At 41.0% G+C, this 25,472-nt stretch overlaps 1 protein-coding gene across 6 annotated transcripts in view; it reads left to right on the plus strand.

Moving 5' to 3' along the window:
- Positions 1 to 7,244: 7,244 nt before the first annotated feature.
- Positions 7,245 to 25,472, plus strand: part of TSPAN12 (tetraspanin 12) — a 40,695-nt gene continuing 22,467 nt past the window's right edge. For 2 of the 6 annotated variants that reach the window (XM_086887013.1, XM_086887016.1), the window contains exons 1-2: positions 7,292 to 7,438; positions 7,784 to 7,920. In XM_086887013.1, the coding sequence (XP_086743139.1) occupies positions 7,855 to 7,920 (66 nt within the window). In that variant the 5' untranslated portion in view covers positions 7,292 to 7,438; positions 7,784 to 7,854. Of the gene's footprint in view, positions 7,439 to 7,783; positions 7,921 to 19,355; positions 19,439 to 20,062; positions 20,199 to 25,472 lie in introns of all 6 variants that reach the window. The other 4 variants (XM_086887010.1, XM_086887012.1, XM_086887011.1 and 1 more) reach the window with 4 other exon arrangements.

The following is a 25,472-nucleotide window of genomic DNA, read 5'->3' on the forward strand; positions in this document are numbered from 1 at the left end:
AAACAGCTTCACCTCAGACTTTTTTTATATATATATTTATATATATATTTTTATATATATCCTGGATAACAATCTCAATGCAGACAAGATACTGAAACTAAAAAGCTAAAATAGATTTAGCAGTAGAGGACATGTTGAAAAGGTAAAAAATGGAAATTAGAAGAAGGACAAGGAGAAAAAGGAAGAAGGTGAAACAAATGGAAAAAAGGGGAAGACTTATCCCTTCCTGGTAAGGCTGCAAAAAAACTGATGATTATTTAACACCAGATTTGATTTCATCATAACTACTAAGTTCTTGACTTGAGCTCTGAATCCCCATGTAGTTAGATGGAACAATAAGGTGTAACAGGTGACCATAAGCCAGCTATGTGCAGAGCAGTGTATTCATCTTAGCTGGCATGAGACTTTTCGACAAAACCATATTTCATATGCATCTTCCCAAAGAAAAACTGCCCTAAGAGATAATTTCTCAAACACTGAAAAATAAGGAAGTGTCAGAGTTGAACACATTGGCAAATCTTTATTCCCTTATTAAATTATGACACTAGCTTTAGTTATACAATCATATGCATTTTTCTCCTTGACCCCTGCTTCATTATGTGCAAAGAATGAGCTTTTTAGTGTATTCTTTAGCCTCACTCAGCATGAGGTCTATATACTTTCCACTATTAAGTGTTTTATCTGTTAGGACAGCCGTACATTTCCTGCTGGCTTGTATTGTGACTCTCATAGCACACGTGTTTCACAAACATTTCTCCACATTTCTCTGAAAGAACAGTTTTATCATCTCTTCCCAACAGCTGGGAAACTCAAGCTGTACAACACAAATATCTGAGAATTCAAGCTAATCCATCTGAGTAGTACACAATGAGTTACATTTCATATTTTTAAAGGGCAGTTCCCAGTAGCTTCAGATATAGTCGTGAATGTTTAGCATTTCTCTGAATCAGTCTGTGAAATCTCAAGCTGGACAATGAAAAGAGAGAAAAAAATAACCACCTGGGAAAAATGTGATTAAAGAAAGTTGCCACACAGGAACTTTGCTGTGGAGACTGACTGCAGTTCTCAAAAGCTGCTTCTCTCTAGTGATAGTCCTTTGTATTTCCCTACAGCACCAGAGCTCTTTGATAAGAAGTGTCAGCAACCTTGATAACTAGCAGTGCTGTTGACACATCCCAGATAATAAAATGTGATCTTTGCTCATGTAAAATCCCCTGTTGTGCCTGAAAAGGAAGTGTGGACTATAATCCACAGGACTCTGAAGATCATTGGTAAGAAACTGAAACTTAGGAGACTTCAGAGGTGGGAAGTCTCTATGCAAACCTCACGAAGTTCAGCAAGGCCAAATTCAAGGTCCTGCACCTGGGCTGGAGAAATCACAAGCATAAACAGAAGCTGGGGAGAGAATGAATTGAGAACAGCCCTGAGAAGGACTTTGGGGTGCTGGTGGACAAAAAGCTCAACGTTACCTGGCAGAATATGCTCGCAGCCCAGAAAGCCAGATGTACCCTGGATGGCATCAAAAGGAGTGTGGGCAGCAGCTTGGGGAGCTTGAGCAGCTCTACCTTGCTCTGGTGAGACACCATCCATAGTATCTCATACAGACCTGGGGTCCCCCACATAAGGACACTTGTTTGCCTTGTCACTGCTGCCACTGTTCTCTAGTTAAGCAAGAAGGAGGACATTGCTCCCCAGTCAAAATGTGGCCATGAGGAGATTCTAGAGGGATATTGTGGAGGAAGCCCAGTCCTCTGACAGACATCCTCCCTGGAGATCTGCCCCCTAAGATAAGACAAAACCACCTAGTCATGGTGACTAAGCTGTGGGCCCCTTCCTGCTTTAGGACCCCATGTTATCTCCCTGTTAACTATCACCTTCCCAGTTCTCTCCTTCCCTATAAAACCCTAGCTTTTGCCCAGTTCAGGGTTTAGATCATCACTGGCCCCCTTTGCTGAAGCCTGCAATAAAGACTCTCTGTGGAATGCCACATGGTCTACCCGTCTCTTGTCTGAATTGGCTGGGGTAACTTCTGAACAGAGCTGATCACAGAGCAGAAATCACTTCTAAAAGAGCTGGCCACCTAAAGCCTCTGCCCATGCTCCTAAGGGTTACTCCTGTCTGGAGACTGCCTGGAAACCCTGGGATGTCTATCTGGGATTGTTACCGGCAGAAGCTGGGGGTCAGACAGGCCCTGCCAGGCCCAGCTGCAACAGGATACTGATGGCCAGGACAGGAGAAAGAAAGGAAATAGGCAGAAACACAGGTTTAGAGAGTAACCTAGGTTTGAATGGACCAGCTATGAGATCAGACCATGTTGCTCAGAAATTTATTCATTTAGATCCCAGAAAGAAACCTACTGAGATATTATTTCAATTCAGAGAACAGAGAAAAGTTGCTGAGCTAGAAAGCAGGGAAGACCATTTTCAAGAGCCCATTGAACCAACGGGTTTTCAAGACTATGGTTTTAATCACTTAATCTTATTAATTGTATTTTATTAATTTAAGTGCTGCCTTATTCCAGACTGTTGTTTGCATGTTCAAGTAAAACCAAGTTCTAGAGACAGGAAAAAGTTGGTGCCTTTTGATGTCTTTGTTTCAAAAGAAAGAAGGGAACTTTTACCTCATGGCAGCAATTCTGGGTTCCGTTACAAACATGCATTTCATGACAGGCTACTCCTAAGCCAACTAGAACACCTTCCATTTTAAGGGATGTTTGTGTACTGATAATTTTGTTCCTAAACAAACCTCCATCCTGCCCTTGACATTAAACCTGTCTTTAGAGAGGCATATTAATTGGGACTGAGAAAGCAAGACCAAGTGATAAGATGCCTACCTGAGACACTGACAAGCCATCAGCTAGCTTCAGAAATCCATCCTGAGTTCAGTGTTAGCACAGTTAGTCATGCAAATTACTGATTGCAGACAGAGGTCAGTTATAGAACTTGCCTGCCCAGGCTATACCTGGCAGAGACTTGAAATTAAAAAGCTGTTTGTAAAAACAAATTACTTAAGTATTCTTGAAACTTTACAAATACCATGAAAATTAAAGGGATCACAGAATTTACATATCTAACAGACAATGTGTCAGATAAAAATATTAACTCATTAAGAACGCCCATGGTGCCTCCAAAGCCATTTCTGGTTTATACTAAAATCTTGTAAATAAACCTGTCCATGAACAATTTGTTCATTGGAGTAGACTGAGTAGATACATCACAGAATTAAAATAAATACGTGTCAAAGCACATCCATGTGTATGTTCCTCTGTTCACTGCTCATCAGAGCAATTTTAAATGTTATGGTGGGATATAAAAGGTCATTATTTAACTAATCACTTTTTCAGTGATGAAGTTTCCTGCCAAATATTAGCAGGTAATTATCAGATAAAAATTTACATGCCTAATACTATTCCACTTGATCACATAGTTTAAATTAAAGACATTTTCAGCCGTATGCTGGACTAGTGTCTTTAATATCCACTGCTCTTTTATTCAGGTTTCCTGATGAGGAGCAGCTTACAAAACCATGCTGTTGTATTCATGCACACTAAATGTCTGTCAAACCACACTCTTCTAATAGCTTTTGAACTTGCTGGCTAATTTCAAGCACGTTTGACAAAGAGGAGCTAACTTACAGATATTAAATTTCCATACATCAAATTAAAATAGGCAGATAAGCAGAGGAAAGAGATTATTTGAGTTAATTGAATTTCCATCCCCCTCTTCTGTCATTGATGGAAAGACTGTATAGTGAACATTTTATTTAAGTCTAGAGAATTCATATTAGAAAACTATTGTGGATGCCCTGTGACAGAAGAGAAAGCTTCTCAGGTTGTAGTTTATTAGGCATCAGAGAATCCAAGCAAAAAATACCAGTCCACAAGGCTTTCCATTTTATAAGTGTCTGTGCATTAAATAAGCACCACTTGCTAACAGCAAATACATATTTAAAAAACTTATAAAGAGCTTCACCATAACGCTTCTGTTTGTAAAAAATACTCTCTTTTCTTGCCCTAAATAAACAGGTTACTCTTTACAATGTATGGGAACTGCCTGTGTATTTCTTTCCCAGTGCTGACATCAAGGAAATACCACAAACTTTGACAGCCTGGTAGAAAGCAGTATTCCAAAGAGACCTTGCTTTTGCCCCTATAGAGTTTAGCAGACATTCATAAATAAGGCCTGTTTTCTTTAGATTTTGAGCAAAATCTCTTCTGGACAGCTAATGGTTTAGCTAACAGCAAAATGACAGAGAATTTTTTTAACCATCTAGGGGACTCTCTTTATGTTTGTGATGAAGTTGTTGAAGCAGAATTAAAAAAAAGTTAGTCTGAGAGTATCTTATGACCAAAGACGTCAAGGATGAAAACTCAGAGATGTACAAGTGCCATTTTTAGCAGGATTTTTAACATGTAAGATGTCTAAGAGACTGGTTTTCTTTTTCCTTAATTTCTTTATCACACTTTAGGAATAGTTTTACACTAAGCCAAAAAATATCTAAAATGAGTAAGAGAACTTCTTGCTATGCTATTTTAGGCATGTTTAAATAAAAATCACTGAGTGTAAGATAACTGAATAATTTTGTAGTACATTTTTCATAAAATTTTGCGCAAGCAATTTGCTGTCTTCTCAGGAACAATCGATAACACAAACAAAACCTCAGTTATTTTTATGTTGCTTTAGGTCAGACTGGATTTTTCTTAGCCAAGGCTAGAGCTCAGTTGTAAACTGACACTGTTTTTGTAAACTGGCATAGGTTCACTGAAAATACCATACCTGTTCAAGTTCTGTCTAACTGACTGTGTTCATGTGAAGTCTGTAGTAATAAAAAGAACGAATGGTATGTAAACAGCAGAACGAATGTACAATGCCACCTTTTAACAGTATCTGCTGTAGCTCAATTTGCTTTATTTAGGTATGGAATTATCAACATACACTGAAGATTCTAAATGTGGGTACTACACTTCCCAGGTCAACTCATGATTTCACAGAGAATCAAAATAGCAGTTAAAGTTTAGCAAATTTCAAGGAGGAAAAATCTTCACACACCATATTTCTGCAATATTCTTAACTGTTTTCAGCTTTACTACAATTTTCACTTATATAAATTTGTCATAAAATCCATGTTGCATGGGATTTTATGCCCTTCTGTGTCCATTTAACTTTCTTTTTAAGGAGAAGCAAATACACCTGAAGAGCCTGTCTGCCCCACTTCACCACGAATGGCATGAAGCAGTGAAATGAAAACTGAATTGAGATCCCACCAGTAGTTTCAGTGATAAGCGTTTGAATATCTGGACTTTGTGTGTTTTTTTGTCCCAAGACACTGTTTCTTCAAGAAACAGATTTTTCTTTGGCCTTACAAGAGTTAGATTTTATCCATTACATCCTTTTTCCTCTTTCTCAGCTTTAACTAGCAGTTGTTAAAACAATCTTTATATATCATGAAGTCAAAAGTATTTTCCTGTTCTAGTTAAGAAATATTTTTCAAAATATTTTCTTCTAATTTTTGTGACGCTGCAACACTCTTATATGTGTTAATGGAAAATTTGTTACTAATCTGCATGTAACTCTCAGTTTTAAACTGTAATTCTTAGTTTTGAAATATGTGTATATTGTACACACATGTAACAATACAGACATCAGTAACAATGAAATAGTGTAGGTTTAGCCTGGATATCATTTCGGGGGGAAAGTCATTACTGTGAAGGCGGTGAAACACTGGAACAGCTGCCCAGAGAAGCTGTGGATGTCCCATCTCTGGAGGGTCCCATCCCAAGGCCGGGCTGGGTGGGGCTCTGAGCAAGCTGCTGGAAGGTGTTGGCTGCAGAGGGGCACAACACCTTTCAGAGGGTGTTGGAACTAGATAAGCTGCAAGGTCAAGAGGGGCTAGAACTAGATGAGCTGCAAGGTCCCAAGCCACGCTGTGATTCTATCAGGAATTCTAGAATTCCTGCCCTCATCACCAGCTGCACACACACTAATGGATTTCAGAGGAAGGATGACTTGTTTCAGGTCAGTTGTGTAATCTCTAAATTCTATGCACATTACGGGGCAAGTCAACGGCCATTTTTCCTAAATAAAAACTACAGATTTTGACCATTTCTGGAATAGTATCTCTCCAATATGGATACTTTTTCTAAATTTGATGTTTAGCAGAGGGAGAGGGTGCTGGACTGCTAATGACCGGATTCAGGTTTGATGTTGCAGAGTTTAATTTCCAGCGCAGACGCCGGAACCTTGTGAGATGCCTGTGAAACACTGCAAAACGTGTTTCGTGTGGCAATTGCCACCCGTAATGTGGGCCGACGGGTCACAAGAGAGGGGGTTTCTTGTCATTCAATTCCAGTCAGCACATTGATTAACATCTCCCCTGGAGGAAAAAAGACCACCAGCTCCGAAGCCCCGCCGCAACGAGGGTACCGGGCACGAGTGTGCCGGGGCCTCAGTCCTGCCGGGGGCACAGCCCTGCCTGGGGCACGGCCCTGCCTGGGGCACAGCCCTGCCTGGGGCACGGCCCTGCCTGGGGCACAGCCCTGCCTCGGGCACGGCCCTGCCTGGGGCATAGCCCTGCCGGGGCCTCAGTCCTGCCGGGGGCACGGTCCTGCCTGGGGCACGGCCCTGCCTGGAGCATAGCCCTGCCGGGGCCTCAGTCCTGCCGGGGGCACGGCCCTGCCTGGGGCACGGCCCTGCCTGGGGCACGGTCCTGCCTGGAGCACGGCCCTGCCTGGGGCACGGTCCTGCCTGGAGCACGGTCCTGCCGGGGGCACGGTCCTGCCTGGAGCATAGCCCTGCCGGGGCCACAGTTCTGCCGGGAGCAGAGTCCTGCCGGGGGCATAGCCCTGCCGGGGCCACAGACCTGCCGAGGGCACAGCCCTGCCGAGGGCACGGTCCTGCCTGGAGCACAGCCCTGCCTGGGGCACGGTCCTGCCGGGAGCACGGTCCTGCCTGGAGCACGGTCCTGCCGAGGGCACAGCCCTGCCGGGGGCACGGTCCTGCCGGGGCCACAGACCTGCCGGGGCACGATCCTGCCTGGGGCACGGTCCTGCCTGGAGCACAGCCCTGCCTGGGGCACGGTCCTGCCGGGGGCACGGTCCTGCCGGGAGCACAGCCCTGCCGAGGGCACGGTCCTGCCGAGGGCACGGTCCTGCCGGAGATTGCCCGCTCCGGGACGGCGCTGGCGGCGGCGCTAGGACCGGGCGGGCGGCGGCGCATGCGCGGGGTGCGGGTGCCGCGGCTGGCGGAGCGCTGCGGGCGGGGCGGAGGGGCCGGGGCAGCCGCGGGGCCGGGCCGGGCCGGGCCGGGCCGGACCTTTCCCGGGACCGGACCTTCCCCCGCTCCCGCCGCAGGGCATGGGCGCCGCGGCTCCGCGCTGCGCTGCCGCGCCCCGGCCCCATGAGTCCTCGCCGGAGCGAGTGAGTGCGGGAGGCGTCCGGGGGGTAAGTGGCCGCTGTCCCACGGCCGCCCTCTCTCCTCAGCGCTGCGCGTCCATCCTGAGCTGTGAGGAGCTGGCGTTCTCGGGCCGTGCCTCCGCTGGCCTCAGCTCAGCTCTGCTGTGCAGCTGGAGTAGCCTGCGGCTTCTCCCAGCCCGCGGGTTTATTATTTTTCATGAGAACAGCTCGCTCCTCGCTGTCTCCGGGCGGGCCGGGAGGGGAAGGGAGGCTGCCGGGGGTCTCCGCGGGGCGCGGTCTGTCCGGGCTCGGCGGGGCTCCGCCGCCTCCACCTGCGCGCCGGTCCCTCTGCAAGACGGACTCGCCCACCCTTCTCCCCCTCTTTCCCTGCAGGGCGCCGGCGGCCCGGCCTCGGGAGGGAGGATGTGGTGAGAGGATGGGGCTGTGTCCCGCGGGGGCTCGCCATGGCCAGGGAGGACTCGGTGAAGTGCCTGCGCTGCCTGCTCTATGCCCTCAACCTGCTCTTCTGGGTGAGTGCAGCCACGCGGGGCGGGCAGGTGCCGTCCCCAGGCTCAGGACGGGCACGGCCGCGGGCTGTCGGCGCTGGGCCCGGGGCGGGAGGTGCCGCCCTGGTGCCCTTGGCCCCATGCCAGGCAGCTCCTGCGAGGGAGTACATTTTACTGGGGAAAAAAAATGCCTTTGGAAGCTAGTGGAAAGTAAAACTGAATTAGGGTTACTTGTGGGAATTGGTGTACCTGTAATATGCAAAGAAGGGAATATTCACGGGTGGCTTCTTGACTGGGTGACTTTCAGAGCATCCTGTGACCCAAGATGAACTCCGAGCTCCCGCAGGTACTTGAATAGTCTGCCCGGAGTCTTTCTTGTGCATTCAGAGGACAGATCCTAAGTGGCAGGCAAGGCCCCTTCTTTTGTTATGAGGATTTCAGTCAAAGCTGTGTTTGTAGCACCAGGGTTTCTCACTCTCCGCGCAAGTGGGTGTGTCTTGTTCCTTAAACTTTTGGAGCTCTGAAGAAGCAGCAGGATGGATATTTTTGGAGTTCTCACTCCTTTGCAACAAATGAAATCTCTTTCACATGAATAGATGAGATGAGACAAGAAAAGGGATGACACAGCAGACCTGTTCATAAGGGCTGGCTCCTGAGGTGCTTTAGACTTGAATGATGCAGGGATAATACATGGGCTGGGACCAAAGCTAGTTTATGTCTGTTTTCTATCCACCTGCATCCAGCTCTGGGATCCCCAACACAGGAAGGACATTGGCCTATGGGCATGGGTACTGAGGAAGGTCACCAAGATGGTTAGAGGGGTCCAGCACCTTTTCTGTGAACAAAGGCAGAGAGAATTGAGATTTTTCAGCCTGGAAAAGAGAAGGCTTTGGGATGACCTATTTGTGGCTTTCCAGTACCTGAAGGGAGCCTACAAGGAAGATGGAGAAGGACTATTTACTAGAGCATGTAGTGACAGGACAAGGAGGAATGGCTTCAAACTGAAAGAGAGTAGGTTTACATTACATATTTTAAAGGAAATTTTTATAATTGTAATTAAATCGTTATAATTATAAAGAAATTCTTACAGTGGTACCCGTGAGTCACTGGAACAGGTTGCTGAGAGAAATTTTGCCTGTCACATTCCTGGAAGTGTTCAAGCTTTGAGTAACCTGTTCTAGTGAAAGGTGTCCCTGGCCATGGCAGGGGCTTTGGAATTGAGATGAAGTCCCATGATTACTGAAAACTAAGTGGAAATCAGAATATGAAGGAGAGAGAAAACTGTTAAACAGCATTTGGAACAGAATGGTAGTTTTTGTGCAAAATGAATTGCTTTGTTCAAGTTGGGGGCATGAAGTCTTTTAAGTCCTGAATAAAACTGCAAGAGTCAGTGGACACTGCCTGGTAAGGTCTGACTGTCAAGCTCGTAGAAGAGAACATCTGAAGTAAGCTTCAAAGTGTGTGCAGCTATACCAGTGTGTGTGATGGGACTTCAGCATTTGTCGTTGTCATCTTGGTGAGGATAGACCAGTGCATATGAAGCTCCTTAAGATAACACAGGTGGCTATACAAGTATTCTGATCATGAATACTGCTGAAAAACCGAGGGTGCAGATGGTGGCTGCAAAACACCACTGTCGGCATTATTTGTTTGTTTTCAGTGCCTACGGAAGCAGAGAAGTGAGGGAACTTTATCAGTCACTCTGCTGCTATCCTTGTAGCTTCTCCATGGTATTGCTTGTAAATGTACAGCTGTGTGCTCTGTTTGGAAAGAAACCTTTTTTTACTGAGCTCAGCTGATGAGCTGTGGTGTACCTGTGGTGCACATGAGAGGGAGGCAGGCAGGAAATGCTGTTCATAATGCTTTCTGTCACTTTTGACCTAAAGTTTGCTTAGCTGTTAGTAGTCTATAAGCAATCAGCAGAAAGCCCAAGGCTGTGTTGTAGTGGTTCATCCTGTTTTATAATGGACCAGTAAACGTACTTTACTGCCTTTATTGCTCCAGAAAAACACTGGTTTTATGGAAGTGAGTAGATTGGTACTTCAGGACCTGCAACTTGCAGAAAGCCTTTCTTCTTACAAGATGGAAATAAATTCATTGTCAGTGATCTAACTGTTGTTGGTTAAGTGACTGACTGGTTAAGTGGCTGGTCATAGACCTGATGATACCCTTCTGGAAGCTTTTTCCATGGTCAGTTGAAGAATGCATCTGACTGTAAGAGATCTGTTTCATAGCAGTGGAAGTTGCAGTTTCAGGACATTCCCAGTCTTGTAATTTTTTTTGGCAGTGGTTTTTTTTTTGACTGTGTCCTGGACAAGGAATATCCTTCAGACTAAATCCTGCAGTTAACACTTGGTTTCATTCTTCTGCAATCCTTTATATCTATATCTATATATCTATATAGATATATCTAAATGGGCATCACTTCTTAGTGTAATTTGCAAGACTGGGGTATCCAGCTTGATTCTATGTTCTGTAACACTGCTATTTCCAGTATATTAAATTCTGGGCGGCCTAATAAAAGAGAAGACCTCCAAAAATGCATGATTTGGTCTTTTGTGGTCAAGACTTAGTGCTTAGCTAAGCAGCCTATTTTAGTGGTTCATGAGGGAAGATGAATTCCTACTGCTTCCTATTTTTCTGTTCTAAGGGAGAATACTGTTTTTTGTTATATCTAGATAGTATGCATGCTGGCACTTGGAGAATTTAACTTTAATAGTTTTACAGATATATTTTATGCAGTTTATGAGGCTGCAGGGTTTTTCTTTCTGGTGGAGCTGTACTGGATTGGCAAACTCCTGACACTGTCCCAGCTCTGTAGCAGTCCTAGCTGTAACATGAGTATCCTCATTCATTTTGAGCCTGTACAGCTTGTCCTCACAGAATCCCTCTTTGCCACACTTTGCAGTGCTACCATTGTTCTGTATTTAGCTGTGGTCGTTTTCCTAGTCAAACCACCTTTCCAGGCATTTATACTAGGCAGACCTTCAGTCACAGAGCATGGTCAACCTGTAATAATGGCACAGATATATCACAGGAGATACTGGAGTGCAAGTGTTCCTTGTGGGTTGTGCTAGAACAGGAACTAGCAAATGGTGCTGAATACAGGGAAAATTCAGCCTCCTGACTGCTTGCAGTAGTAGAGGATTAAGCAAAGCAGTGATTTTGAGATGTACAGGTTTGTTTTACTTTTCTTAGCAGCTTAGCCCTGTATGTTTTTTTTTAAAAGTTATTAATAGTTGAAATAGATTAACTGGATAGTGATAGTAGATAGTACAATTTTATCAATGTTCTCATTTTTTTTTGAAGAAAATCAAAGCATTTGGCAGGAAGACTGCATGAAAAAGTCTGTATAGACTTTCTGTCTTGAGAAAACTGCCAACTTTTTTTTTTTTTTTTTCCCCTCTGGTAAGCATGTGAGGCAGGAGCAGCTGCTGTTGTGTGGCTTGTAATTGAGGATGACTGTACTGTAGTGCTGGGGACAAATCAAGGTTGTAAGTTGCAGTTGACTGTGTCACAGGTGGTAAGGGTCTCTTAACTGATGATTAGAAGTGTCAGTGGATGTTTGAGCCAAGACAGGGATGTTGCCACTTTTATTTTACCTTGTGAGCTTTTTTTGCCTAGGGATATGCTGTTTCTGTTGAACAGTGTTTAAGATTTCCTTCAGCAGTACCATCTAATTTCAGTTATGTGATTGCAGCCAATAAGTACTTCTGGCAGGTAGTGGAATTTGTTTGCATCTATCTCGAGCTTGTGTTTGTGAACAAAGTTTAAAAAAAAAAGTCACATAAGATGAGAGTGGAGCAAGTTTCCAGTTAGTTTTCCACTTGAGTACTTTGCACACTTAAGTCTTCTAGTTTTGCCTTTGTGTATTAATTAGAACTCAGAGCAAGTGAATATGAATGTTATGCTAGGAAGTAATTAAGGGTGGTTGGAAGCAGTGATATTATATTTCCTGTGTTCTCCAACTTCAAATACATGTGTTGAATCTTGTAATTTTTTTGCTTTTTTTGAGTCTGTTGTTACATGAGAAAGAAATCGGTCTATCCTGCTTTCTGTGAAAACAGATTCTGGACAGAGGCTGTTGGTCCTGTGTTTTGACTTCCACTCTTGTTGGTGGGATTTGTAGATACTTGGAATGAAAAGTTTGGGTCAATATTTTAAGTTTAAGTGGAAAATACTATCCATTGAAATGAACACTGCCTGGCCAGGTACCTGGCACTGTAAACTGTGTTTTAGGCTAGTATACTCTGATTTTGGGGACTGCAGTTTAGACATGTGCAATTAAAACCTTATTTTCTTAGCATTCTCTGTATAAAGAAAATAACAGTGGCTTCTGTGGGAATATGCTGTCTTTTTAAAGGAATGCTTTCAACAGAGGAAGCTATAAGAGGAGTTTGAAAGGATCAGAAGTATTTTGAATTCTGGTATTTGAGAAATCTCTTACTTTTTGGTGTCTTCAGGCTGTAATATTTATACAACATCATTGCATTATCAGACTATGTCCTAACAAAGTAGAGTTCAGCCATAAGTAAACTTTGTGTCTACCTCTATATAACTTTTTATTCTAAGTATCTTTGTAGGTGATATGGCTAACCCTGAGTGGCATATCAGCTGTGAATTGCTGGATGAGTTTCTGGAAAACTGTCCTGGAAAAGAGTGGCTTAATGTATTAATGGAAAGGGAAGAAACAAACCCAGACCCCCACCCAAAAGTTAGGAATTGTATTAATATGCTTTTTAATTGGCATTGAGAAATAAGTGAACCACAGACACTTTTTTGGTAATACTCACAGTTAACTCTGTGGCAGTCATTGCATCAGCCGGGAGGATGAATCACAAACCTGTGCTGACAAGATTTGAGCTCAGGGGGAAGGAAAAATTTCAATCTATGTGCTTATACTGGTAGACCACAATCTGGAGCAAACTGGAAGGGTCCATCTGGCATGTAGGTACTTGTATATTTTTTCTTTCTTTCAATTTGCGTCTCCTTTTGTAAAAAGTAGCTATCCATGAATCTCCAGTATCCTGTGCCCAGTACGCTTCTGTACCCTGAAGATTCTCTATCATCTTGAGTCTGTGGTAGGCTGTAGACAAGGCTCATAGAAACAATAACAATTTTTAAAATATCTTGTAGCTATTTCACAAGTTATAGGGGACAATTTAATTTTGTGCATTTTTATAGTGATTTAAATAAAAATTAATCATCTTTGTGTGCTCATAGGAATTCATGTGTGAAACAGGAAAGTTAGGTATAAACCCACTAACAGGTAATTTGTAGTCCTGTGGAGCATAGGAAACGCATGCTCTTTTAAAGTATGTATATATGCTCAGTTTAAAAATAATTTGTGTGCATCTCTGAGATTGACTACTGTCCATGAATAAAAGCAAACTCTTAGAGAAACAAAATTAAGAGTATATTGTGTATATGTGAAGGCATATCATCTTGATGGTAATGTGTGCATTGTGATATGGATTGGGATACTTGAGTTGTGAGCATTTCTCTGGATTACCTGTAATGAGCAGCACATACCTGTTCCTCCCCAAAGCAAAAGATGTCTTGACACTGAGATGGTTACTTTTGAGGGAAAAGTGGCACAAGCTGTGTCCTAACAAGAAGTGCAGTGCCTGAGAAGTTGTAGAGAGGGTGGTTGAAGAAATGCACATGCTTCTTTATCACTCTTTGCTTTTAATGTACCCTTGTGCTCCACAGCCCAGAGGTTGATGTGGGTCTGACACGCTGTAGAATTGTACCTCAGCCTTGTTTGCATGTTTGAGCTCTTGTTCTTTCTGCTGTGCTTCCTCTGGGTGCCTTGAACAGCCACCTGCTGAAAATCTGGCTCATGTTCCCTGGGAGGGTGACCTCTTAGCAGCCTGTCAGTGCTCCAGCAGTTGCCTTACTGCAGTGTGCGAGATCCAGCCCATGCCAAACGTGCAGCAGGTTGCTAGCTCACTGTTGCAGCTGTGCAAGCAAACCCAGATTCAAAGTGCAAATATGAACGTGCTTCAGCTGTTTACTAATGTGGGAGGGGACCAAGGCATAACCTTGTAGGAAGCTTAGTTAAAATGAAATATTGGAATATCTGTACAATAAATGGTGTTTTTTTAGGAAATGGAGGATTTCTCTTTTTTGTAGGCAATTCTTCTTTCTCCAAACATTTAAATGGTTTTGCCAGGTAATACAGAAAAAGAAGGCCTCTTGCTCCTCATCCTCCTCGCTTATGACCCTCTGTCCCAAAAAATGTAGCTGTTTATCCATGAACCTGACTAATCTGTGTTTGTTCAGTGATCTAAATGTTGAACCTAATAGTGAAAATCCTGTAAAGGCATTGCAGCATGTTCATGACCTTGTAATAAAGTATCCCCCCTGTCCCTTGGTAAGGGTAATTCATAGCTCAGATTACCTGAATCAATTTTAACAGGAAGATTTTCACAAGGTTTGTTTTGGGATTTGTTTGATTGTGGTTTTTTTGTGGTTTTTTGTTCTTAACTAAAATTACGGGACATACTCTGATGAATGTTGTCATATCTTGGAAGTAATTTCCTTGTAGCTAGAAACCTTTTAATGCAAAGAAGGTTGCTCTGTACTGCTGCTAGTCAATGTTTCATTATGGGTATCAGGGCCTGGCCTGGAGTTGTTTACACCATCTGTTAGAATAAAAATGATCATGTGTGATTTTTTTGTATGGAAGACACTTTCAATCTTTCCTCCAATTTAATTGTTAAAAAAAAGCACTTTCTCAAATTAGAGCAGAAGTTAAATGAATGTGTTAGACTGTTTGAATGAAAAAAAATTATGGGACGGTGAACAGAGGTGTTGATATAGCAACATCAACTGGACTTCCTTCCTTAAAGACAGAAATACATGTTCATTTATTAATTGGAAATGCAGATTTATTTTCCAGTTTAGTTATGGCCTCAGAGACACTGGGACTAGAACTTTCAAAATAATGGCTTAAAATACATACTTAATGAATTGAAAATAATTTTATATTTTCATTTTGATGTCTAATTTACATAAGAGAGTTCCAAACACTATTTAAACTATGCTTGGAAATGATCTCTCCTAATAACTGAACTCTGTTGTTGGCTATTGTAATTCAGTTGTCTGAGAAAACCTCAGTAGCTTAAAAAACTTTGCATTAGAAATTAATTTGAAAATTTAATATATTATTGTGTGCATATTGTTCATATATAAAAATAGAATTTATTTCCTATGTTCAATCAGTGTGGAAATATATTTAAAACAGTATTACAGTAGGCATCACTATGAACTCCTCAGTGTTGTGTTGATGGCTGTACAACATACTGTGACAGCTCAGAATTAAACCCATAGTGACTTGTGCAGCCAGCTGCAACAAATAAACATGTTTTACTGCATACTATCATATTATATTTACAGCACAGCAGACTGGCTGTCATCAGATAAGCTTAAATGAAAACTTTTTAGTGAAATGATGTTACTGCTAATGTGAGAATTATCTTAGCAGTTTTATTTGTCATAAACTTGTGTTCTTTCATCTGATTGCTTGATACAGATTTTAGCTGTATGTTACATATAAATCGGTTGTAAAGCAACGGCTGAAGTGGGGACTACCAGTTTTTTGGGACCACTGTTTTACCATCCTTCAAATGAATCAACAGTAGCTTTAATCAGGACCTTCCTCCTGCCCGTGACATCTTGAAAATCACTTAGCAGTGAATTGCAGGGATGTGCCTGGTGGGTTTGGATGCACACCAAGGTTTTTGGGGAGGCTGTTACTGTTTCTGCCTACTGAGTGCCTGGACTCAGTTGTGCTGCTGGTGTGGATGAATTCTGTGCTGCTGGCTGAAGATCTGCATGTGCCGTAGGTGGTGTGAAGTGGTGGGTTTCTGGAGCTTTCTTCATGTCACCTGGCACTTGAGGATGTTTTTAGTACTTATACAGGGCAGCACATCTGCACATTGAGTCAGCAGGAGGCTGTGGAGGCCACATATGTGTGTTGTGTTCTTGTGATTCCCTTGTGGCTATGGAGCAGGTGAGCAAGTGGATTGATAGATGGGAGCTTGATAATCTTTCGTCACTAAAATAAACATCAGTCACTATACAGAACAGTCTGGTGTTGCAAAGGCATCTTTCATCCCTCAGGGTGTTGCTGCCCTGAGGCTCACTTCTGCTGATCAGAGGGGTTGCAACTTTTTCCCCATCATTTCTTCTATTAGTAAAGAGTTACCAAGCACTTGCTGGCTTATGTGCTGTGAAATACACCTTTTAAGTAATCAACTTATTGCTGAATTTTCGTTTTGGGTTATCAATTTGCTCTTTCATAAGGCCTCTTTTTTCAAGAGGAGCCTCGAGTATTTGCCTTTGCTTTCTGACCCACGCCTTTCTGCTGCCCCAGCTGCACACTGTTACTGACTTTCATGCCTGTGAATGAAATGTGTCACAGTACTCTGGCTTTCAGGTTACTTGGAGTAATAATTCACTTTGGACTTGAAAATATGTGCCCAAAGGTGCCTCACTAGGAATTTGATTTGCAGGAGAGTGTTGCACAGGTAATCTGTGTGTAGCATCCGTGTAGCAGTGAGGTAAGGCAATGTGCTTGCCCTTTTTCCAGTCATGCTGACCTAGCTCTTGAGCATTTTAAGAGTAGCAGAAGTCAGTAACATCTGAAGCAGTTAATGGTGGTGAGATCATGCCAGGCACAGGGCGAGTGAGTGGTTGTGTGGTAGCCTGGCGTTCACAGGCTTTATAGGTGAAATGTTCTTGCATGTAATTTGCATCAGCAAGAAACGGTAGTAATTGTTAGTTATTCATTCTAAATAGCCAAGGGGAATCTAAATGGCTAAAATCTTTCTGAATGATGCAAGAGGCCTTTCATAGAGAGTTTGTTCTTATGAACTGAAACAGTGTTCATGCAGTTACATTACTGGTGAAGGTTGTGTTTCCCAGGTTAAAGGAAGCAGTCCTTTTTTTCCAGTTGCTGTTCATATATGAGGAGGGAGTCATGTTCTCTGATGTGGTAATTAAGCATTTCTGTAGAAGTCACTGGCCATGTGTTGACCTCAGCTTGGTGATGTATCTGCCTAGATTTTCTATGGATTTTTTTGTGGGCAAAAATACATATCTAGGTAGAGAAAACTCAATCTAGGCAGACAGAACAGAAATGAAAGTTCTTATTCTTCATGATTTGCCTTTGCATGCAAGTCCTTTTCTTCTAGAAAACTGAATGATTCTTTTGGTGATGGGACTCTGCTCAGTACTTTTGGTCCTTTCTGTCTTCTCTGCCTTTTACCTGGTGGTTCTGTGATCTCCCTGTTGTCTGTGAGTAACCTGCATGCTTCAGTATATTGCCAGATCTTACCCCTGCTGAAAGAACAATTTTGCCTTCCTCAAAATCCACCACCTCTCACTGCTGTGTACAATGTGCCGCTGCATGCTGACAGCTGAAAGAAAATTTGTGCAGCCTGAGAGTGCCTAATGGACAGCAAGGAGTAGGCATTCTACCAGTCTAGTATGTGAGGAAGAATATTATTTAGAAAGCGATCATTTTTCTGGTACTGTTTTTGTAGTAGGGCCATCTGGCTCTTACTAAAAGTTACTGAGCAGTGTTTTGATGGACTTCTCACTTCTGAACACCACTGTTGTAAAATGAATTAACCAAATTGGGTTATATCTTAAATATATCTTAAATATTTTATCGTAAACATGATAAACATTTTATCATATTTTATCATGAACATCATAAACATGAGCTAATGCTTTTCTGTGCGTATCAACAGGCCTGTCAGGAAGATATGGAGGGTTAAAAATGTTTTGTATTGCCTTTTGACAACAAGAAAGTAGGCTGTCTGCTTGTTGTCTGCTTTACCTCTCTAGTGTTTTTGACTACTTGTGTGGTATGTTTGTCTGACACTTTTTTAGGACATAGGTGGGGGGAGTTTATTTAGGAGGAGATTCCAGTCATCTTGGTTTCCTTGTTCCTGCAACTTCCTGAAAATAAGACAATAGAAAATGTTCTTTACTATTACTGTTTCATCAGCCAAAACAGATCCCACAGAGTGTAAAGAACAAGAGTGAATATAATAGACATGTAGCGTGCACTAGCTTCCAGGAATATGCTTGCAGCATGTCAAGTGCCCAGCTCCTGCATGGCAGCACTCAGAGCCAGGGCAGTGCCTGTACTTTGTGCATGAGATCTGAAAAGCAGGAAGAAGCTCTGGGATAGCTGCTGGGACTTCTGTGAAATTCTAAAGTAGTCTGCTGTGGGCATGCTGCAGGCTAAGGAGCCAGTAAGGATACAGAGTGACTTTTCCTGTTAGGTTTGATCCACTTAAGTTGTTCCTCAAAACAACTTCAGGGGAATATGAGGGCATGTGAGAATCTAGATGTTGATGACAGCAGGGGGGATGAGAACTTCTTAGTGATTTAAGAAACTGTATGTATAATGCTGATGTATCATACTGTCATACCCCTATGCAGTTCATGAAAACAGTAGTATTCAGGAGATTCAGCATGTTTAGGAACCCCTCCCTCAGCTAGACAATGGTGTTTCTAAGGTCCTGTGTCTTCTGTGGTTCAGGCCTAGATGCCCCCATGAGACTGAATGAGGAGTGCCTCGTCCTCTAGCAGTACCTAGCAGCAGTAGAGCTGGTGCTGTCACAGTGTGGCAGGTTCTGAATGTGTTGTTTGGGTTTGGCATCTCAAGAAAACCAAGAAAAAAGAGGGTGGATCGTCTCCTGGTAAGTTCCAGGTGTGCTGAAGTGTACGATGGCATCAGGTGACAGAAATCCATGTCTGCTGAGGTAGTGGCAATTCTGGGTGGGCTCAGTCTTTGGGATTTACTTGCTGTGGGAGCAGTCCTGGTGAAAGTGTAGTGTCTTTATGCCTCTGAAGTGCCTGACATGTTAGGTACCCAAATGCTTTATATGGTTTATAATTTAAATACTGTTAGTTTTATTTTCATTTTATGGTTCAGGAAACTGAGACATAGTGTTCATGGTGTGACTCTGTCCAAATGAGGAGGAGAATCAGATTCTTCTAAATTCAACCCACAGAAAAATCTCTTGAGTATCATTGTATTAGGACTGTTATATGAGATTTTTCTTCATTAGCTGTGTACTTGAGCATGGCTTCATGATTTTATGCAGACTGATGTGTATCACTTGTGAGCCTTGAAGAGTCACTGATTTTAGCAGCGTAAGCTCTCCCTGATTTTTCTATGGTATGTTGTACAGTGGTGGGATAGGAGCCAGCAGTTGCATCACTAGGTGGAAAAGATGATTATTGTCACTGGCACCCTAAGACTTGGGCAGCAAATGAATTCTAAGCATACAGAAGTACAGTTTTGGGGACAGTATGTTGTTCACATAAATGAATGCATGAAAGATGTTAGTGATGATTGATCCTCTACTTAAATTATGAATGATCTTCCAATTTGTGTTAAACACATGATAAATAACTTAATGTTTTCTTTTTAGTTGATGTCCATCACCATATTAGGTGTTTCTGCTTGGCTGAGAGACTACCTGAATAATGTTCTCACTTTAACTGCAGAAACAAGGTAAAGCTTTAGTTAAACTTTTAATCTGTGTGGGTTACTGATTGGGGTAGATGTTGTTCATTGTATGTGGCAAGCTTCTTAATTAGGATTTATAGAATTGAGAATCTTTCAGTTAAACTAATCATTGTTTTATTGGAAGCTGCATTTTTTGCCACAGTTTTAGGCATCAGTTGAAGTTAGAAAAAGGGGAAAGATAAGGTTTCAGTCCTCTGTGTTTCTCCTCTGACATGGATCAATTTTTGGCTGGTTGACAACATATTATATTACTATTTAGTTTTAAATAATTATTTCAGTCCAGAGATTTAGAAATTCTATTAATTTTATTACAGCAATGCTTATGAGCCCTGGTGATAAAACAGGGTCTCATTGTGCTGCACACTGTACAAATGCAGGGCATGAAGAATACCTTCGCTCCAGAGAGGTTTTGGACAGTGCAATTTTTGTTACCCAGATGTAGTATTTGACTTTAAAACGATGTTGAAGAGATTTTTTGTGAAATGCATAAGCTGCTGGAAAGAAAGTGTCTGCTAATCAACCATTTTCTTCTTAATGACTGTATTTTTTTCTTTTGTATTTTTTTTGTGATTGTGCTTTTTTTTGAGGATTGTTCTGATTGGTTTTTAGGGTGGAGGAGGCTGTCATTTTGACTTACTTTCCTGTGGTCCACCCAGTTATGATTGCAGTCTGCTGTTTCCTCATCATAGTTGGAATGCTGGGATACTGTGGAACAGTGAAAAGAAATCTGTTGCTCCTTGTCTGGGTATGTTTCATAACTTCTGTTTTGTTTCAGGAGTGTTAGAAAGGTTTTAATCCACAGGCACTAGATAAATACTGATTATTTTTTATTACCCTGTTGAGTTACGGTATTGGTGAGGAATTGCAATTGCAAAGCACACAGTAGGAAATAATTTGTTGCCTAGATTGCGTTATGCTGTGACTGAAAGACAAGCAGTTTCTCAATTGCAAAAATTCACTTCATTTAGTAGAGGAGTTGCTGAAGGGAAAAATAACTCAAACTCTTCAGTACTAGTAATTATAGGGACATGAATCTGAGTAATCTGAAATAAACCCATATGTTAGTGTTTTGACTCCTAGCTGTACAATAGCTACCTAACCTAGACTTTCTGTGTGTAAAGTAGCGGCATTTGTAGCTTAAGAGAGTTAATTCTGAGTATGTTCAGAAGCTTTGTCTTCTCTTACATGTGGAATTTTGCAGTTGCATTTGATTGTGAGGAAGTTCAAAAATAAATTCCAAGTACCTATCTTTTTCCTTCATATGGAGAGTATATAACTGAGCTGACAGCAGCTGAAATGGAGCAGTCTGTCCTGCACAAAGCTTTGTGTACAGTTTTAACTGTGATGTGGCTTGAACTGTCAAGGGAGCCAAACACCATGTTCTTTGTCTGGAAGTCAGTGAATTTAAGGACAATTAAAAAAACAGTCAGCCAAAAACAAGCAAACAAACAAAAAAACGGTATTCCAACAAGAGCCCATGAAGTTCACACAAATCTTAAAGGATTAGAGTTAAAATTTTTAGATGATTGGCAGTACTGAAATCCAGGAGTGCCACATATCTGTATGCTTCTTAAAAGTGTAGCTGTAGCTTTGCAGAATTGGACTCTGCTCTTTAACATGAGGATAAGCGGGATTCCAAGCACTATGTAAATCCAAGAGAGCAGGAGAAATGGATGTGGAAGAGGTGTATCAGACTTGACTACTGTAATTGAAGTAGGGCAAAGTGGACAGATAGAGCACCTCAGCTCTTGATATTCATCCAGGGTCCCATACAAGTAGAGTTGGGCTCCTGCTGTTTTTTCACTGCTCTGTGTGTTGGATTCTCACAGACTGCATTCAGTTGAATTTTTCATGTGGATCTGTGCAGGCTTAAATATGTGACACCTAAATCTCACACATTTTGCACAAAATGGCCATAAAAACACTGTAAGAAATTGGCTGAGATTTATGGAACCTTTGTTTTTCTCTAATAGAAATATTCTAACTGCAGCATAAACAGTTGCAAAACTGTACTGGGATTTTGTATTAAAATGTCATTTATTTATTTATATATGTATTTATTTATTTATGCAGATTGGAGAAAACTTTATTTGATATTTCCAGATGAATGTCTGCAACAGAAGTGTTCTTTAGTTGCAAGAGGGCAGTGATGTTTCTCCTTTTGGATATTTTGTTCAGCCTGTATGCAATGTGAAAATTACTCTTTCAAAACTATATTGTTGGGGAAAACTCTCATTTAAATCTGAACATGTTAGAGTAACAGACTACTCACACACATTTTTTATTTCTAGATCTTAACATTGCAATGTTAAAATCAATGGAAACAAGTTCTAAAATGATTAGTTATGGGCATGTATTTAAGAGTAATAGATTAATGTAATTTTATACCATATAATTATTTCTCTAGTAATCTTTCTTACATACTTTAAAAGGGCTTTGTACGTATTTTTGTTTCATCTATATAGTTACAGTATTAAAATATGATAAACTTAGTAAACCTTAGGAGTTTTTGTAAGGGTATAAGATTACTTTCATAATGTGTTCTTTATTTTATAGTGGTGGTAGTTTTTAATACTAATTAAATCAATTAAAAGGTAAAAACAACTACATGATGTAGATCAATGCCACATAGTATCTGGGGAAAGAAAAAGTTATTTTTGGTATAAGCTTAGAAAAAACCCATCTCACTAGTTCAAGAGATAATAAAACTAGTTTTGGTCTTCAGTTTATTTACATTGCAAGTGAAAAATAGAAATAATTTATAGCCTTTAATAACATCTGGAAATAAATAATTTGAAGTGTGTTTAGGCAGTCAAATCTACACTAAATCAAAAGACAAGACATTTCTGTCATTTTATGTTGCAATATTTCATTTTCAGGAGCTTGAGATTTGCTCTTGCTAAAAAAACTGATAAGCAAAACAAAATTATATCTTCCTAAGTATGTCATTGTCTTTGATTGATTATTAAATAAATGCAGTTATGTTATACCATACAGAAGTATGCAGACATAAGTCAATGCTTCATTCATCAGACTGATCAGAAAACTGATGGATCAACAAAATGAGCTTTTGTTCAACCAGATGAATGAAAGAAAAGAACCTTCATGTAAAACATTAACAGCCTCTTCAATCATGCTTTTAGTCTTCTTTTTGAAGTACATGAAAGCCATAATGATGGCATGCACAGATATTTGGATACAAGTCTTGACGTTCCTGGCAGCATGCTCATTGCTAGTGCTGATGTTAATTGAAATGGATTTTTGGAAAATGTAATAAAGTGCAAAGGCAATAAAATAGATATGGTGTTGGTTTTAATACATTCAAATACATAGTTTTAATTTGTTTTTGAAATTCTGCCTTGAAATCTTTCTGTCTTCACATGGGGGCATAAGCATACATCAAACTTGTGTTTGCTCAGCTTAATAGTAGGAAAATGTAAAACCTCAGTCTTCTGAGGCACATGCTCTGGACTTTCTGTAGAACCACCATTTTAAAGCTTTGATAATTTCATTTTCATCACTTCAGAAATATGTCCTGAAGGGTAGTTGGTTTGAAGAGTCCATGTGTATCTTGAGTTTCTATATTATTTTTGTGTGATTGATCAATATCCTCATGTAGAAGTAGCTATGATGCCAGCCTAAAGTGGAAGATCTGAGCTCTTCCAAGTCACTGACTTGGGTGCATGAAAAGTGCAAGGATGGCAAAGTAGAGTCCTGGTTTTATGGTGGTTGATATAGTTCTTTCAACAAGATTTGTTCTGTATTTGAAAAAAAAAAATACTTTGCCTCTCTTGTGAGACTCTGTTTTGGATTGTTTGTTCAAAGTTTGTTATGCACATTGTCTAACTGAAAAGCACCCAAACCCTAACAAAATGCATATATTCTTTAAGAATAGTATCCCTAAGGATATGTGGTGGTTTTTTTTTGTTGTTGTTGTTTTTTGTTTGTGTTTTGTTTTTTTTATTTTTTGGGTTTTGTTTGGTTTTTTTGGTTGTTATGGTTGTTAGTTTTTGGGGTTTTGTTTTGTTTTTGTTTTTTTTTTAGTTGTTTTATTAAAATAACAAAAATAAGCTTTGTTGCTTGACAAGAAGAGCTTTATGAAAATCCTACTAGAAAATACTCCTGGCTGAAATTTTCATTGAAAGTTCTTGTATTTTTTACTGTGACTTTTCTGTAACTGCAGCATTTAAACAGCACAGGATTCAAATTTTTCTGTGTATGTTTTCACAAAGGGGAAAACTGTTAGAAATACTTGATGATCAACAAGGCAAATCCTGCTACTGATTTTTATCATATAGTTGACAGAGTAATAAATATTCTTCAGAGCTAAACATTGTTAGACCCTGTTGGTGTGTGGTTAAATGGCTTATTAATTCAGTTATGGTGGAACCTGCTAATAAATTGGATCCTGTTAGAAGCTGTGTGTTGAGTTGACACACAACCAGACAAACCATCATCAAGCTACTGTGAAATCCATCTAAAGAATGCTGAGATGCTGTTGATGGTATCACCCCTTGTGGCAAATTCTTCTGTACACATACACCCATTTCAGTCCATGTGGATGCAGAGGTGATAGGGGTGATTAAATTGGGACATCTGGTATGTTGCAAGATACCAATAACTGTTAATGTTTTCTTCCTAGAAGGCATTGTTACTCTATGTGAAATGTTAGCTGCTATACACTACCACAGCATCAACTATTCTGTAGTACTTATGACTACAGTTGGCAGGAATTAATATGAGACTTTAGTGATAACAAATTTTGTTGTCTTTTTTCCTCTTTTTGTGGTAGCATGTGTTTCTGCATTAATACATTGTGTAGCTTACTTGCTCTGTAGTAATAGAGGATATTTATTCCTATGTGGACTCTTAGCACAGTTACAGCTGCTCCAATACCTTGTACTAACATTTGGCACTGGAATTGTTATTTACCAACCAGAAGTATTTCTAAATTATTTAGATACCAAGTCTTGAAGGGAAGAAACAACTAACAAACATACTTGGTGTAAACCCAAGCAGTTTAGTATTAAGCTGGACAGACTGAGTTTGTATTTTTTGGCTTTTATCAACAGCCCATTTACAAATGTGGTATGAATGGGAGGAAGATGGAAAATCACAAGACAGGTTGGCCTACCTTGTTTGAAAGATGGGTTTAAATATGTTTATAATGCTGTAATTCAGGTTTGATGAGAAGCCAATACTTTGCTAAACCTCAGTTTCAGATAGCCAATGAGTAACTAAGGGGCTGGACATTCAGCTTGCATTCTGAAGTTCTGCTTGCTTCAAGTTCCACTGGTAAGAGAAAATATGCTTCAAGTTCACCAATTTTTATTATACCCTAGTAGTTTCAAATATGAGCAACTTTCTCAAAAAAGAGAGAGTATTTTTGTTGTTTCTATGTTTCTAACTTTGAATTCAAAGGTAAACTGCTGGAGATGATGCCTGTACTAATTACTATACATCTTTTTGCCTTGAAATGGAGAGCAAGTGTCTTTCCTGTTTCAGTCAGGATTTTTGAGGTTCAGACAAGCTATTTGATTTTTGAGATGGATTTTGGTGATGCCAGAGTGTCACCAGAGAGCTAAGCCAGGCTTTGCAGGAATGTCTGCTCTCTGTAGGGCTCCCTTCTCTGTGGAGTACATTGGTCCAGGGGTTCAATGCCAACTTCTCTGCCTGTGTAAGCATGGTGTATTTTGTTGACCTTGTCTTGCCGACATACATAAGTCCTTGCTGTGTATGTCCTTAAAATACTTTTCCAAAAGTAAGTGCTTTGAAACAGTACCTAATTTCTTTAAATGGGAGAAGGACCCTACAGAGGAGGCATGAGCTGCTTGGCCATGTGGGATACTGGGAGTTGTGGAGTGATGAAGGTGCTGCCTGCAGAACACAGAGCAAGCATGAGCAGCTGTGTATTTGAGGAGCATGGGGGAGCATGACAGGAATTGAACCGGGGGGGGGGGTGTCCAGGTCTTCTTGCAAGTACTTGACTTAAATCCAAATGTTTTCTGTGATCATGGTA

Source organism: Cyanistes caeruleus, chromosome 4 (genome assembly GCF_971803275.1).
Source record: "Cyanistes caeruleus chromosome 4, bCyaCae1.hap1.1, whole genome shotgun sequence".
In the NCBI taxonomy this organism is placed as follows: Eukaryota; Metazoa; Chordata; class Aves; order Passeriformes; family Paridae; genus Cyanistes; species Cyanistes caeruleus.